General features: G+C 37.1%; 1 protein-coding gene across 3 annotated transcripts in view; it reads right to left on the reverse strand.

Moving 5' to 3' along the window:
- The window catches only part of BAZ1A (bromodomain adjacent to zinc finger domain 1A), a 97,249-nt gene that overhangs the window by 43,020 nt on the left and 36,373 nt on the right, over positions 1–17,856 (reverse strand). For all 3 annotated transcript variants that reach the window (XM_061180776.1, XM_061180775.1, XM_061180777.1), the window contains 3 exons: positions 16,923–17,024; positions 10,386–10,473; positions 370–504 (listed from right to left, as the gene is read on the reverse strand). In XM_061180776.1, the coding sequence (XP_061036759.1) occupies positions 370–504; positions 10,386–10,473; positions 16,923–17,024 (325 nt within the window). The remainder of the gene's footprint in view (positions 1–369; positions 505–10,385; positions 10,474–16,922; positions 17,025–17,856) is intronic.

Consider the following 17,856-nt stretch of genomic DNA (forward strand, 5'->3'; position numbering starts at 1 on the left):
GAGATTAAGGTCTCTAGCCTGCTTAATTGTGATACCATTATCTCGTATCTTTTAAATGATCTTTACATTTCAATTCCATAACTTATTCCCTGTATTTCATTCTGCTTTACATTTTAGTGATTGCTTATAGGCTTGCTTCCACTTCAGTATAAAATCCCTGTGGCATGAGAATCACGCCTAATTCACACTTGAAACTTCTACAAGCCTCATTGCTAAGCAGTTATTAACATACAGTACCCACCTTTTTTGTGTGTGAAGGAATGTGTTCCTTCTTACAGGCTACAGAGGTGAAGGGAGCCAAATCCCACTCTTAATTTTGGTTAGTTTTATTAAGAACTACAATGTAGTTTTTATCTATTCTCTACTTACCTGACTAACAGATACTCGTTTGGGAGGTCTCCCTCTTCTTCTGTTAGCCAGACTGAAGATAAATGTGGGTGGATCATCAGGGAAAAAATAAGAAAAATCTTGTTCTGCTATTTTATATGTTGAAAGAGATGATGCCTTCATTAAAAAAAGACACGGTACAATAATAACACATTAGTAAACCATATACAGATAAGCTCTAACATGTCATATGATTACTGTTAAAGACCAGGTCAAAACCATTAGAATTTTATGTGTATTATGCAGTAACATATATTTTATTTCTTGATCCTTTTAAAAACTATATAATTAATCAGATTTACCATAAAGAAAACAACAATTCAAAGGATTGCTTCACCATAAAGTACTCAAGAATGCTTCAAGCTGTTGCTGTGGGATCCGCGCTGATAGCCGCGGCTCGCGCCCGTCTCTGGAGCTCGTTTAGGCGGCGCTCTGAATCCCCTCTCCTTGCGCGCCGCGAAACAAAGAGGCAAGAAAAATTCTCTTGCCTCTTTGGCAGCTGCAGTCTTTTTCCCGGACTCCCTCCCGGCTAGCACCGAAGCCCGAGCCCCAGCTCCCAGCCCCCGCCCGCCCCGGCGGCTGAGCAGACAAGCCTCTCGGGCTGATCAAAGAAACAGAAATGAAGAATAAGTAATTAGCATTTAGGGGAGGGGCAAGATGGCGGAAGAGTAAGACGCGGAGATCACCTTCCTCCCCACAGATACATGAGAAATACATCTACACGTGGAACTGCTCCTACAGAACACCCACTGAACGCTGGCAGAAGACGTCAGACCTCCCAAAAGGATGAAAGGCTCTTGGTGCTCCAGCCAGGCATCAGGGCTGTGCCTCTGAGGTGGGAGAGCCAACTTCAGGACACTGGTCCACAAGAGACCTCCCAGCTCCACGTAATACCAAACGGCGAAAATCTCTCACAGATCTCCATCTCAACATCAAGACCCAGCTTCACTCAACGACCAGCAAGCTACAGTGCTGGACACCCTATGCCAAACAACTAGCAAGAGAGGAACACAGCCCCATCCATTAACAGAGAGGCTGCCTAAAATCATAATAAGGCCACAGACACCCCAAAACACACCACCAGACGTGGACGAACCCACCAGAAAGACAACATCCAGCCTCATCCACCAGAACACAGGCACTAGTTCCCTCCACCAGGAAACCTACACAACCCACTGAACCAACCTTAGCCACTGGGGACAGATACCAAAAACAACGGGAACTACGAACCTGCAGCCTGTGAAAAGGAGACCCCAAACACAGTAAGATAAGCAAAATGAGAAGACAGAAAAACACACAGCAGATGAAGGAGCAGGGTCAAAACACACCAGACCTAACAAATGAAGAGGAAATAGGTAGTCTACCTGAAAAAGAATTCAGAATAATGATAGTAAGGATGATCCAAAGTCTTGGAAATAGAATAGACAAAATGCAAGAAACATTTAACAAGGACGTAGAAGAACTAAAGAGGAACCAAGAAACGATGACAAGCACAATAAATGAAATTAAAAATACTCTAGATGGGATCAATAGCAGAATAACTGAGGCAGAAGAACGGATAAGTGACCTGGAAGATAAAATGGTGGAAATAACTACTGCAGACCAGAATAAAGAAAAAAGAATGAAAAGAACTGAGGACAGTCTCAGAGACCTCTGGGACAACATTAAACGCACCAACATTCGAATTATAGGGGTCCCAGAAGAAGAAGAGAAAAAGAAAGGGACTGAGAAAATATTTGAAGAGATTATAGTTGAAAACTTCCCTAATATGGGAAAGGAAATAGTTAATCAAGTCCTGGAAGCACAGAGAGTCCCATACAGGATAAATCCAAGGAGAAACACACCAAGACACATATTAATCAAACTATCAAAAATTAAATATAAAGAAAACATATTAAAAGCAGCAAGGGAAAAACAACAGATAACACACAAGGGCATCCCCATAAGGTTAACAGCTGATCTTTCAGCAGAAACGCTGCAAGCCAGAAGGGAGTGGCAGGATATACTTAAAGTGATGAAGGAGAAAAACCTACAACCAAGATTACTCTACCCAGCAAGGATCTCATTCAGATTTGATGGAGAAATTAAAACCTTTACAGACAAGCAAAAGCTGAGAGAGTTCAGCACCACCAAACCAGCTTTACAACAAATGCTAAAGGAACTTCTCTAGGCAAGAAACACAAGAGAAGGAAAACACCTACAATAACAAACCCAAAACATTTAAGAAAATGGGAATAGGAACATACATATCGATAATTACCTTAAATGTAAATGGATTAAATGCTCCCACCAAAAGACACAGACTGGCTGAATGGATACAAAAACAAGACCCATATATATGCTGTCTACAAGAGACCCACTTCAGACCTAGAGACACATACAGACTGAAAGTGAGGGGATGGAAAAAGATATTCCATGCAAATGGAAATCAAAAGAAAGCTGGAGTAGCAATTCTCATATCAGACAAAATAGACTTTAAAATAAAGACAATTACAAGAGACAAAGAAGGACACTATATAATGATCAAGGGATCGATCCAAGAGGAAGGTATAACAATTGTAAATATTTATGCACCCAACATAGGAGCACCTCAATACATAAGGCAAATACTAACAGCCATAAAAGGGGAAATCGACAGTAACACAATCATAGTAGGGGACTTTAACACCCCACTTTCACCAATGGACAGATCATCCAAAATGAAAATAAATAAGGAAACACAAGCTTTAAATGATACATTAAACAAGATGGACTTAATTGATATTTATAGGACATTCCACCCAAAAACAACAGAATACACATTTTTCTCAAGTGCTCATGGAACATTCTCCAGGATAGATCATATCTTGGGTCACAAATCAAGCCTTGGTAAATTTAAAAAAATTGAAATCGTATCAAGTATCTTTTCCGACCACAACGCTATGAGACTAGATATTAATTACAGGAAAAGATCTGTAAAAAATACAAACACATGGAGGCTACACAATACACTACTTAATAACGAAGTGATCACTGAAGAAATCAAAGGGGAAATCAAAAAATACCTAGAAACAAATGACAATGGAGACACGACGATCCAAAACCTATGGGATGCAGCAAAAGCAGTTCTAAGAGGGAAGTTTATAGCAATACAAGCCTACATCAAGAAACAGGAAACATCTCGAATAAACAACCTAACCTTGCACCTAAAGCAATTAGAGAAAGAAGAACAAAAAAACCCCAAAGCTAGCAGAAGGAAAGAAATCATAAAGATCAGATCAGAAATAAATGAAAAAGAAATGAAGGAAACAATAGCAAAAATCAATGAAACTAAAAGCTGGTTCTTTGAGAAGATAAACAAAATTGATAAACCATTAGCCAGACTCATCAAGAGAAAAAAGGAGAAGACTCAAATCAATAGAATTAGAAATGAAAAAGGAGAAATAACCACTGACACTGCAGAAATACAAACGATCATAAGAGATTACTACAAGCAACTCTATGCTAATAAAATGGACAACCTGGAAGAAATGGACAGATTCTTAGAAATGCACAACCTGCCGAGACTGAACCAGGAAGAAATAGAAAATATGAACAGACCAATCACAAGCACTGAAATTGAAACTGTGATTAAAAATCTTCCAACACACAAAAGCCCAGGACCAGATGGCTTCACAGGCGAATTCTATCAAACATTTAGAGAAGAGCTAACACCTATCCTTCTCAAACTCTTCCAAAATATTGCAGAGGGAGGAACACTCCCCAACTCATTCTACGAGGCCACCATCACCCTGATACCAAAACCAGACAAAGATGTCACAAAGAAAGAAAACTACAGGCCAATATCACTGATGAACATAGATGCAAAAATCCTCAACAAAATACTAGCAAACAGAATCCAACAGCACATTAAAAGGATCATACACCATGATCAAGTGGGGTTTATTCCAGAAATGCAAGGATTCTTCAATATACGCAAATCAATCAACGTGATACATCATATTAACAAATTGAAGGATAAAAACCATATGATCATCTCAATAGATGCAGAGAAAGCTTTCGACAAAATTCAACACCCATTTATGATAAAAGTCCTGCAGAAAGTAGGCATAGAGGGAACTTTCCTCAACATAATAAAGGCCGTATATGACAAACCCACAGCCAACATTGTCCTCAATGGTGAAAAACTGAAACCATTTCCACTAAGATCAGGAACAAGACAAGGTTGCCCACTCTCACCACTATTATTCAACATAGTTTTGGAAGTGTTAGCCACAGCAATCAGAGAAGAAAAAGAAATAAAAGGAATCCAAATCGGAAAAGAAGAAGTAAAGCTGTCACTGTTTGCAGATGACATGATACTATACATAGAGAATCCAAAAGATGCTACCAGAAAACTACTAGAGCTAATCAATGAATTTGGTAAAGTAGCAGGATACAAAATTAATGCACAGAAATCTCTTGCATTCCTGTATACTAATGATGAAAAATCTGAAAGTGAAATTAAGAAAACACTCCCGTTTACCATTGCAACAAAAAGAATAAAATACCTAGGAATAAACCTACCTAAGGAGACAAAAGACCTGTATGCAGAAAATTATAGGACACTGATGAAAGAAATTAAAGATGATACAAATAGATGGAGAGATATACCATGTTCTTGGATTGGAAGAATCAACATTGTGAAAATGACTCTGCTACCCAAAGCAATCTACAGATTCAATGCAATCCCTATCAAACTACCACTGGCATTTTTCACAGAACTAGAACAAAAAATTTCACAATTTGTATGGAAACACAAAAGACCCCGAATAGCCAAAGCAATCTTGAGAACGAAAAATGGAGCTGGAGGAATCAGGCTCCCTGACTTCAGACTATATTACAAAGCTACAGTAATCAAGACAATTTGGTACTGGCACAAAAACAGAAATATAGATCAATGGAACAGGATAGAAAGCCCAGAGTTAAGCCCACGCACATATGGTCACCTTATCTTTGATAAAGGAGGCAAGCATATACAGTGGAGAAAAGACAGCCTCTTCAATAAGTGGTGCTGGGAAAATTGGACAGGTACATGTAAAAGTATGAAATTAGAACACTCCCTAACACCATACACAAAAATAAACTCAAAATGGATTAAAGACCTAAGTGTAAGGCCAGACACTATCAAACTCTTAGAGGAAAACATAGGCAGAACACTGTATGACATAAGTCACAGCAAGATCCTTTTTGACCCAGCTCCTAGAGAAATGGAAATAAAAACACAAATAAACAAATGGGACCTAATGAAACTTAAAAGCTTTTGCACAGCAAAGGAAACCATAAACAAGACCAAAAGACAACCCTCAGAATGGGAGAAAATATTTGCAAATGAAGCAACGGACAAAGGATTAATCTCCAAGATTTACAAGCAGCTCATGCAGCTCAATAACAAAAAAACAAACAACCCAATCCAAAAATGGGCAGAAGACCTAAATAGACATTTCTCCAATGAAGAGATACAGATTGCCAACAGACACATGAAAGAATGCTCAACATCATTAATCATTAGAGAAATGCAAATCAAAACTACAATGAGGTATCATCTCACACCGGTCAGAATGGCCATCATCAAAAAATCTGGAAACAATAAATGCTGGAGAGGGTGTGGAGAAAAGGGAACACTCTTGCACTGTTGGTGGGAATGTAAATTGATACAGCCACTATGGAGAACAGTATGGAGGTTCCTTAAAAAACTAAAAATAGAACTACCATATGACCCAGTAATCCCACTACTGGGCATATACCCTGAGAAAACCATAATTCAGAAAGAGTCATGTACCAAAATATTCATTGCAGCTCTGTTTACAATAGCCAGGACATGGAAGCAACCTAGGTGTCCATCATCGGATGAATGGATAAAGAAGATGTGGCACATATATACAATGGAATATTACTCAGCCATAAAAAGAAATGAAATGGAGGTGTTTGTAATGAGGTGGATGGAGTTAGAGTCTGTCATACAGAGTGAAGTAAGTCAGAAAGAGAAAAACAAATACAGTATGTTAACACATATATATGGAATCTAAGGGAAAAAAAAAAAAAAAAAAAAAAAAAGAGGTCATGAAGAACCTAGTGGCAAGATGGGAATAAAGACACAGACCTACTAGAGAATGGACTTGAGGTTATGGGGAGGGGGAGGGGTGAGATGTGACAGGGTGAGAGAGTGTCATGGACATATATACACTACCAAATGTAAAATAGATAACTAGTGGGAAGCAGCCGCATAGCACAGGGAGATCAGCTCGGTGCTTTGTGACCACCTAGAGGGGTGGGATAGGGAGGGTGGGAAGGAGGGAGATGCAAGAGGGAAGAGATATGGCAACATATGTATATGTGTAACTGATTCACTTTGTTGTAAAGCAGAAGCTAGCACACCATTGTAAAGCAATTATACTTCAATAAAGATGTTTAAAAAAAAAAAAAAAAAAAAAAAAAAAAAAAAAAAGAATGCTTCAACAGTTTCCTGAATTCTAAAACTATCTCAAAATTACATTTATACAATAATCTTTTTTGTTTGCTTTTGACTAATTTTGTATGAGATTTTCTATGTAAGTAAATAATCCATATATTTAATATTAAAAAATCCACTGTATTAAACCAATACATTCTTAGCCATTTCTAACTGCTGAACATTTAGATTTCCCCCCCAGTTTGGAGTGATAACTTAGATACTTTATGTATCAAATTTTAAAGTTGGTCTGGATAAAAGCAGAAATATTGATCAATTCCTATAAAGTTTCAACTCAAAATTTAAGTTCGGAGAAGTCAACCTCATCTTTACCATGAGTGGTGTGGTTCTAGGATAATTTGCTAAAATCAAGAGTTTCTCTCCTTCTACTTCGTATTCGGAACTTGTTCACCTTTCATCTATGTCCAACTCTAAACTTCTTCTTTTTAAAAAATATTTATTTATTTAATTGGCTGCATCAGGTCTTAGGTGTGGCATACGGGATCTTTAGTTGCGGTGCGCAGGCTCCAGAGCGCGGGCTCTCTAGTTGTGGCGTGTGGGCTCTAGGGTGCGCAGGCTTAGTTGCCCCGTGGCATGTGGGATCTTAGTTCCCCGACCAGGGATCGAACCTGCGTCCCCTGCATTGGAAGGCGGATTCTTTTTTAAAATAAATAAATAAATAAATTTATTTATTTATTTTTGGCTGCATTGGGTCTTCGTTGCTGCACGCGGGCTTTCTCTAGTTGCGGCAAGTGGGGGCTACTCTTCGTTGCAGTACATGGGCTTCTCACTGCGGTTGCCTCTCTTGCTGCGGAGCACCGGCTCTAGGCGCGCGGGCTTCAGTAGTTGTGGTGCACGGGCTTAGTTGTTCCGTGGCATGTAGGATCTTCCCGGACCAGGGCTCAAACCCATGTCCCCTGAACTGGCAGGCGGATTCTTAACCACTGCACCACCAGGGAAGTGGAAGGTGGATTCTTAACCACTGGACAACCAGGGAGGTCCCTAAACTTCTTAATTTTGATTAAGCAATTCTGAAGATTACTTTTGGTCTAACAGCCAAGATCATCACTCTTTCTTTCTCTCCAAAAAAAAAAATGCCATTTACAGAAATACAGAAAATGTGATGATACAAAATTTTAAGTTATTAACAAAATAGGAATGCTTCTACTTGGAATTCAATTTTCTATATAATATTTTTACTTTTGGTAGAACATAGCTTTTAACACCTAAAAGTCAATCAGTTCTGGCCATCAGAGTAAATCTAGAGTCCATTAAGATTTTACATTAAAGTAAATTCCATTAAGATGGCTGTCTACTATCCCACTTAAATAACCTGTGAATGTAGAGAACTGCCCTTTAAGTATGAATGGGTGGTTTCTTCTCAAATACATACCCAAAAAAGGTCAAAATAGGTTTTAATATATTAATTGCCAAGGTGTCCTCATTCACACACACAACACACACAATAAACAAAAATACCACATCTTTGTGTTCTTGCAGGTACTCGTAACAACAGTCTACACTCACACACAGGGTATCAAACTTTGTTGTTGTTGTTATTTACTTATTTATTTATTTGGCTGCGTCGGGTCTTAGTTGTGGCATGCAGAATCTTTCATTGCAGTGCACAGGCTCTCTAGTTGTGGCTCGCGGACTCCAGAGCACACAGGCTCAGGAGTTGTGGCACACAGGCTTAAGTTGCCCTGCGGCATGTGGGATCTTAGTTCCCCGACCAGGGATAGCACCCGCGTCCCCTGCATTGGAAGATGGATTCTTTACCACTGGACCACCAAGGAAGTCCCCGAACTTTGTTGTTTTGAGGGGGTGTGTGCATGTGTGCAAGTATACTAGAATATCCACTAACCATCTTTCATTATACTCTAAGAGAAAAATGTTTACTGTCACCTTAACTTTCAATATTTATTAAGTAAAGTTGAATTTCTTTTCATGTTTACTGACTTTGTTTTCCTTGGTGAATAACTGCTGATGTCCTTCGACATTTTTTCCCTAATTAGGTTGTTTTTGTTCACTGATGTGTAAGAGATCTTAGAAAGTTAGGTGAATTAGCCAACTGGCTATTTATGACACACATATGCAACTATTCACATATTCACTGACTGCCTATCAAGTGTCAGGCACTGTTCTAGCCACTTATCACAAGTATCTAAATCAACTTTTTGCAAGCATCATTCTACATGGCTACCTGTTCAATACTATATAGACAGAATGCTTAAATTATGTTCTCTTATCAAAGACAAATATTTTAGAAATGATTTCTTTCAGATGATTCTATCTTATGTGTTTTCAAGTTTTAATACTTCATCCACTGTGAATTTTGATCATGTCTGTCTATTTTTCTAATGGGGTGTTTATGTTTTATAATTGATTTGAGCTCCTCACTGTATTCACTGAAAGTATTTTTCCTCCAGCACTTGCCCTTGAAATATATTCATGACATTTTTAAACCTACCTAAGTTTATACTGTCAAATCAATCTCATCTTTGGTACTTCTTTTCTACTGCTCCTTCTAAGTACTTCAGCATAAATGACATTAAGAGTTATCTCATGTCCTTTTTTTTTGAGTTAGACCCAACTTTATTTTTTCAAATAGTTAACCAAGGGTCCCAGTTCTATTTATTAAATAATCTATCTTGGTCTCTAGATTTGAAATGCTACTTTTCACATAGAATAAATACATCTATTCTTTTACTTCATATCTTTTCTTTTGATGTAACATTTACATATGATGAAATGCACAAATCTTAAGCATACAGTAGCTGATTTTTGACACATGCATACATCTCTCTAACCCATTCTTTTGCTTTTTTACTTAGTGTCTCTCTCCCAGTATGAGTTAAATATTTCTCATTTAAAAAAATCAATTTTAGTTTCACCATTTAACTTTTTACTTAGTATACAATGTGAGGTTTCTAAACTTGATTTTTTCCCTCTGAATGGTTATGAATAAAATATAATCTACCTGCTTAGTATTGGTCTCTGAGATTCTTTTTATTATATATATATTGTTTTCCTATCTAGTAGGATCTATTTTAGCATTGTTCTTTGACTCTGTTTTTGTGAGCCAGTACTACACTATTAGAAAGCACTAGTTGCCCTACACGCATAACTTTTTTTTTTTTTTAGCCGCGTGGCTTGCGGGATCTTAGTTCCCCAACCGGGGATTGAACCCACGCTCCCTGTAGTGGAAAGGTGGAGTCCTACCCACTGGACCACCAGGGAATTCTCCCCATAACTTTTCTTTCTCCAAGTTTTCCCTCTATTCTCATCTGTCTTGGTTGATCTTTTTTATACAAGGAAAAAAGTGGAAGTACCTGACTTAGCAATTCTAGCAATTGCAGAAAACAGTATTTAATCCAATGAAAATTACTAAAACTGGCTCCAGATAAAAAGAGAGCTATTTTCAACCAAATTTGGAGTAACATTTCTGCAATGTTACAACTTTATAACACCGCTCATTTTTCTCTTTTTTCCCCTTCTTTCCAACAAATAATATCACTGTTCTGATTACCTTAATTTTAATGACTCCATCTTGTGGTTCACAGTGTTGCTTCAGAAAAAGCTTTAGTTTATCACGAGAAAATAGGTGTTTTCTCCGGCTACAAGGGGAAAAGGAGGAGAAAGAAGAAAGTGTTAGTATCAAAGAATTCAATCTGAACTCCATCATCTCTTTTGAATGCATAACCTCAATTTCAAGCCTAGGAAAAGAAGAAAATTTCATTTTCCAATAGTAGTTATGTAGAAGTTATGAGAAACTTCATATAGAAGTATTTATGTAGAATGTTATAAAATCAGCTTGAGTGGATCTACCATAAAAGTCCATTACAAAAACAGCATATGGGGCTTCCCTGGTGGCGCAGTGGTTGAGAATCTGCCTGCCAATGCAGGGGACACGGGTTCGAGCCCTGGTCTGGGAAGATCCCACATGCCGCGGAGCAACTGGGCCCGTGAGCCACAACTACTGAGCAACTACTGAGCCTGCGCGTCTGCAGCCTGTGCTCCGCAACAAGAGAGGCCGTGACAGTGAGAGGCCCGCGCACCATGCTGAAGAGTGGCCCCCGCTCGCCGCAACTAGAGAAAGCCCTCGCACAGAAACGAAGACCCAACACAGCCAAAAATAAATAAATAAATAAATAAATTAAAAACAACAACAACAACAAAACTTTCCTTCCCCCACTGCCCGCCATAGCACTTTGACCTTTAAAAAAGAAAAAAAACAGCATATGCATTTGTTGCTTAGGAACCACTCAGAAATCAAATAAACCTCAAGGAAAATATACCACACAGAGTAAACCAAATTTTATAAAATTAGATGATCATTCCTACAAGTATCACCATTAAAATTCTTAACATAATAAAAATTCGTAGATTACCATATATTATCACATAATACTATGTAAATCAACATTCAAAAGGATATTGAGAATAGAACTGAACATGGGTTTTTATCAAATTCTAAAATATTTTGTATTTAAACATCATATGGCAGCCAACAAATTCATGGGATTAAAATTAAAGAGAGTTAGAGTTATTGTGATTCTAAAAATACACCTTTTCATTTTCCCTTGCTCCCAAATTAAAAAACAGCACCACCACCATACACAGAGCAGAACAAAAAAATAACACACAAGTATTTCTGGAAAGGTTCTGGAAAGAAAGCAAATGTTTCAACTAAATTTAAAGTATTCCTTTCAAGAAAAAGCCAAGTTAAAAGCTTCTATGAGTAAACAAACAATATAGGAGTTTTAAAGTAGTAGCCCTCCCCAAATATATATTCTTTTCCTAAACTACAGGAAGGACTATACGAATAAAAGGATCTGAAAAAGGATCCCAGCACCATACAGTAGCTGAGAAGGTAATTATCTTTTGACTATTGACTAAATATACTAGTCCTCAAGAAATGTATTGTCCTACCTGGCACGTATTAGCCATATATATATATATTTTTAAGACGTTTTTGATGTGGACAGTTTTTAAAGTCTGTACTGAATTTGTTACTATATTGCTTCTGTTTTATATTTTTGGTTTTTTTGGCCAAGAGGCTTGTGGGATCTTAGCTCCTGGACCAGGGATTGAACCCGCACCCCCTGCATTGGAAGGTGACGTTTTAACCATTGGACCACCAGGGAAAGTCCCTGTTTTGTTCTTTTTGGTTTTTTTTAATAAATGAAATTAAAATTAAAACTTCAGTTCCTCACTATTACTAGCCACATTTCCACCATACTGGACAGCACACATATAACCTTTCTATCACTGAAGAAAGTTCTACTTGTCAGAGCTACTCTATCATATCAAGTCTTCCTTACAGGAATATTAACATTTCTTTATTATAGGAACAGTATTATCTTTTTCTTTTTTTGCAGCAATAACTCAAATACTTCCTCTTTTCCATATTATGTGAAGCATATTCCAGACATCATATTATTTCATCTGTAAGTTTTTCAGTATGTATCTTTAAAAGAGAGTGGCTCTTTAAAAAATATAACCACCAAAGCATTATGTAAAATATAAATTAGTAACAATAATTCCTTAATATCATCCAATGTCCTTTCAGTGTTCAGATTTAGTTGTTTTGCTTCATTTGTACAGTTAGTATATTTGAATCAAGATCCATATAAGGTCTGCATATTATGATGGGTTGATCTGTCTCTGAAGGTTCCCCTCTACCTCTTTTTTTTTTTTTAACGTTTTTATTGGAGTATAATTGCTTTACAATGGTGTGTTAGTTTCTGCTTTATAACAAAGTGCATCAGTTATACATATACATATATCCCCATATCTCTTCCCTCTTGTGTCTCCCTCCCTCCCACCCTCCCTACCCCACCCTTCTAGCTGGTCACAAAGCACCGAGCTGATCTCCCTGTGCTATGCGACTGCTTCCCACTAGCTATCTATTTTACATTTGGTAGTGTATATATGTCCATGCCACTCTCTCACTTCGTCCCAGTTTACCCTTCCCCCTCACTGTGTCCTCAAGTCCATTCTCTAGTAGGTCTGCATCTTTATTCCTGTCTTGCCACTAGGTTCTTCATGACCTTTTTTTTTTTTTCCTTAGATTCCATATATATGTGTTAGCATACGGTGTTTGTTTTTCTCTTTCTGACTTACTTCACTCTGTATGACAGACTCTAGGTCCATCCACCTCACTACAAATAACTCAATTTCGTTTCTTTTTATGGCTGAGTAATATTCCATTGCCTATACGTGCCACATTGTCCTTATCCATTCATCTGTCAGTGGACACTTAGGTTGCTTCCATGTCCTGGCTATTGTAAATACAGCTGCAATGAGCATTGTGGTACATGACTCTTTGAATTATGGTTTTCTCAGGGTATATGCCCAGTAGTAGGATTGCTGGGTAATATGGTAGTTCTATTTTTAGTTTTTTAAGGAACCTCCATACTGTTCTCCATAGTGGCTGTATCAATTTACATTCCCACCAACAGTGTAAGAGGGTTCCCTTTTCTCCACACCCTCTCCAGCATTTATTATTTGTAGATTTTTTGGTCATGGCCATTCTGACCGGTGTGAGATGATACTGCATTGTAGTTTTGACTTGCATTTCTCTAATGATTAATGATGTTGAGCATTCTTTCATGTGTTTGTTGGCAATCTGTACATCTTCTTTGGAGAAATGTCTATCTAGGTCTTCTGCCCATTTTTGGATTGGGTTGTTTGTTTTTTTGATATTGAGCTGCATGAGCTGCTTGTAAATTTTGGAGATTAATCCTTTGTCAGTTGCTTCATTTGAAAATATTTTCTCCCATTCTGAGGGTTGTCTTTTCGTCTTGTTTATGGTTTCCTTTGCTGTGCAAAAGCTTTTAAGTTTCATTAGGTCTCATTTGTTTACTTTTGTTTTTACTTCCATTTTTCTAGGAGGTGGGTCAAAAAGGGTCTTGCTGTGATTTATGTCATAGAGTGTTCTGCCTATGTTTTCCTCCAAGGGTTTGATAGTGTCTGGCCTTACATTTAGGTCTTTAATCCATTTTGAGTTTATTTTTGTGTATGGTGTTAGGGAGTGTTCTAATTTCATTCTTTTACATGTAGCTGTCCAGTTTTCCCAGCACCACTTATTGAAGAGGCTGTCTTTTCTCCATTGTATATCCTTGCCTCCTTTATCAAAGATAAGGTGACCATATGTGCATGGGTTTCTCTCTGGGTTTTCTATCCTGTTCCATTGATCTATATTTCTGTTTTTGTGCCAGTACCATATTGTCTTGATTACTGTAGCTTTGTAGTATAGTCTGAAGTCCGGGAGCCTGATTCCTCCAGCTCCATTTTTCTTTCTCAAGATTGCTTTGGCTATTCGGGGTCTTTTGTGTTTCCATACAAATTGTGAAATTTTTTGTTCTAGTTCTGTGACAAATGTCAGTGGTAGTTTGATAGGGATTGCATTGAATCTGCAGATTGCTTTGGGTGGTATAGTCATTTTCACAATGTTGATTCTTCCAATCCAAGAACATGGTATATCTCTCCATCTATTTGTATCATCTTTAATTTCTTTCATCAGTGTCTTATAATTTTCTGCATGCAGGTCTTTTGTCTCCTTAGGTAGGTTTATTCCTAGGTATTTTATTCTTTTTGTTGCAATGGTAAATGGGAGTGCTTTCTTAATTTCACTTTCAGATTTTTCATCATTAGTGTGTAGGAATGCAAGAGATTTCTGTGCATGAATTTTGTATCCTGCTACTTTACCAAATTCATTGATTAGCTCTAGTAGTTTTCTGGTAGCATCTTTAGGATTCTCTATGTATAGTATCATGTCATCTGCAAACAGTGACAGCTTTACTTCTTCTTTTCCGATTTGGATTCCTTTTATTTCTTTTTCTTCTCTGACTGCTGCGGCTAAAACTTCCAAAACTATGTTGAATAATAGTGGTGAGAGTGGGCAACCTTGGCTTGTTCCTGATCTTAGTGGAAATGGTTTCAGTTTTTCACCATTGAGGATGATGTTGGCTGCGGGTTTGTCATATATGGCCTTTATTATGTTGTGGTAAGTTCCCTCTATGCCTACTTTCTGGAGAGTTTTTATCATAAATGGGTGTTGAATTTTGTTGAAAGCTTTCTCTGCATCTATTGAGATGATCATATGGTTTCTCTCCTTCGATTTGTTAATATGGTGTATCACATTGACTGATTTGCATATACTGAAGAATCCTTGCGTTCCTGGGATAAACCCCACTTGATCATGGTGTATGATCCTTTTAATGTTCTGTTGCATTCTGTTTGCTAGTATTTTGTTGAGGAGTTTTGCATCTATGGAACAGTATTATCTTTTGGTGTTAACAAAGAGCTGCAAGTCATTTAAGTCTTCTATTATCAAGTATAACTTTCCACCTTATAATTCTTTGCCTCACCAATTAAGAAGAAAATGAGTTAATACAACTGTAGCCAAGATCTAGCAGAATTATATTTACAGTATAAGTCAAAAAGTAAATAGAAAAGTGAAAAATATTAAATAGGGAATTACATTACATAAAAAACATATCTTGAACTAAAACCAAAAAAAAAAAAAAAAGGAAAAAACTCAACAGTGAATAAGGAAAACATTGGTTGTCTCATCTATGCTATTCATTAGCCCATAAACTGAATAAATTCAAAAGTTTGAATAATTCATGAGCATTATCTTGGAAATGCTATTTTTCAATATACAATAAAGTGGAGAATGCTCCAGAGATCTTACATTAATGATAGGCCCCCAAAAACAAACAAAAAACTGCACAGACCCATACAGTTTATAGAAAGTAATATACCTGACTCAGGATCCACTCAATATTTATAATATTGTTATCACTTTTCTTTGGACTTATGAGTATATGGGCGGGGGGGGGGCAACAGGGATGAGAGAATAAATAAAATTATTTTACATAAAACAAAATGCAAGACTGATTCCTAGGTGGCAAGTTGATAGTTGGCTGACGATGTCAACTACTTACTTTCAGGTGACTAAGAGACTAACCTCAACAGGCAACAACAGGGATTTTCCTAAAATATATCAATGTAACCTAGAGCCAGTTCTTTTAAATATTAACAATTCAGTACCTCTCTTTCTCCTTTTATTTTTTTATTTTTTAAATTTTATTGAAGTATAGTTGATTTACAATGTTGTGTTAATTTCTGCTGTACAGCAAAGTGATTTGGTTATACATATATATACATTCTTTTTCATATTCTTTTCCATTATGGTTTATCACAGGATATTGAATATATTTCCCTGTGCTATACAGTAGGACCTTGTTGTTTACCCATTCTATACATAACAGATGTATAGAATGCAAAGCATCTACTTATCCCAAACTCCCAATCCATCCCTCCCCCATCCCCCTTCCCCTTGGCAACCACAAGTCTGTTCTCTATGTCTGAGTCTGTTTTTGTTTTGTAGACAAGTTCATTTGTGTCATATTTTAGATTCCACATATAAGAGATATCACATGATGTTTGTCTTTCTCTGTCTGACAATTCACTTAGTATGATAATCTCTAGGTCCATCCATGTTGCTGCAAATGGCATTATTTCATTCTTTTTTATGGCTGAGTAGTATTCCATTGTATATATATATACCACATCTGCTTTATCCATTCATCTGTCAAAGGACATTTAGGTTGTTTCATGACTACCTCTATCTTTTGATTAGGTCACAAACAGGAATTTTTAAACATACTCATTTTTTATTATTTAACTTCCTCAGAAATGGGCAGAGACTGATCAGATGTTTGTGTCTAATGAACATAATATTACAAATGTGATGTATTTCTAAGCACCAAGTTTCTCAGCTTTGAAAACTGAGTTCTCTCATGAGAAGTGCTTCATAAATAGAATCCTTCTTAATTTTTTAGATGTGAAGACTATTTGGAGTTAGTTACTAAACTAGACAAAGGGCTCATGGTTCATTAGGAATCACATTATCAGGCTATGAGCATATAAATATACATGTATTTTAAAAAGGGAAGCAATCACTCGCTACTACCCATTTGTTCTACAGCAAATCTCCTTAACTGAACATAATTATTCTACTTTAAACCACCATACAGAAGATATGGAATTTTACCTGATTTGTGTTGCTTTAACAATAGCACACTCATACAATTCTTTTTTAGTGGGTTGCACCTTGTACTTGAATAATAAGGGATCGATTGTATCTTTCTTCTTCCTAAAAAGAGCAAAGACACAAAATAAGTTAATAATTTGTTTGGGGGACTTCCCTGGTGGTGCAGTGGTTAAGAATCCGCCTGCCAATGCAGGGGACATGGGTTCGATCCCTAGTTCAGGAAGATCCCACATGCGCAGAGCAACTAAGCCCGTGTGTCACAACTACTGAGCCTGCGTCCTGGAGCCCATGCACTGCAACTACAGAGCCCACGCGCTACAATTACTGAAGCCCACGTGCCTAGAGCCCATGCTCTGCAACAAGAGAAGCCACCGTAATGAGAAGCCCACGCACCGCAACGAAGAGTAGCTCCGCAACTAGAGAAAGCCCGCACGCAGCAACAGAGACCCAACGCAGCCAAAAATAAATAAAAAATTAAAAAAAAAATTTGTTTGGAAACATGATATTTTACATGAAATCTAGTTTCTAAGGACATACTATAACAGAATCTAATGCATTTTAATTTTAATTATGATTTTATAAGTTACTGATATGCCTCACTATTTTATTAGCCAAAATAGTACAAAGCACTATTTTATGTTTGGTAGGTACTTTAATTACTCATTCAATAAATTTTCCTTGGGTGAAGAAATTAACTCCAGATTAATAAGCAGACTATCCAGTTTAGGTTAGATAAATTTATAAACAAACAAATAGCTCTTGGATTTACTTTTAAACCTTTTTTAGCTATGTAATCCAAGAGCAAAAGTGGAGATAATGTAGTTTACCCTGTTTCAAGAACTAGCAAAGAGGCTACACATTTAATTTCCACCCCTACCAATTTCTCATTTTTTCTTCTCTTTTGAGGGTATATTCATTCATTCATCCATCCATT

Source organism: Eubalaena glacialis, chromosome 2 (assembly GCF_028564815.1).
Source record: "Eubalaena glacialis isolate mEubGla1 chromosome 2, mEubGla1.1.hap2.+ XY, whole genome shotgun sequence".
NCBI classification, from domain to species: domain Eukaryota; kingdom Metazoa; phylum Chordata; class Mammalia; order Artiodactyla; family Balaenidae; genus Eubalaena; species Eubalaena glacialis.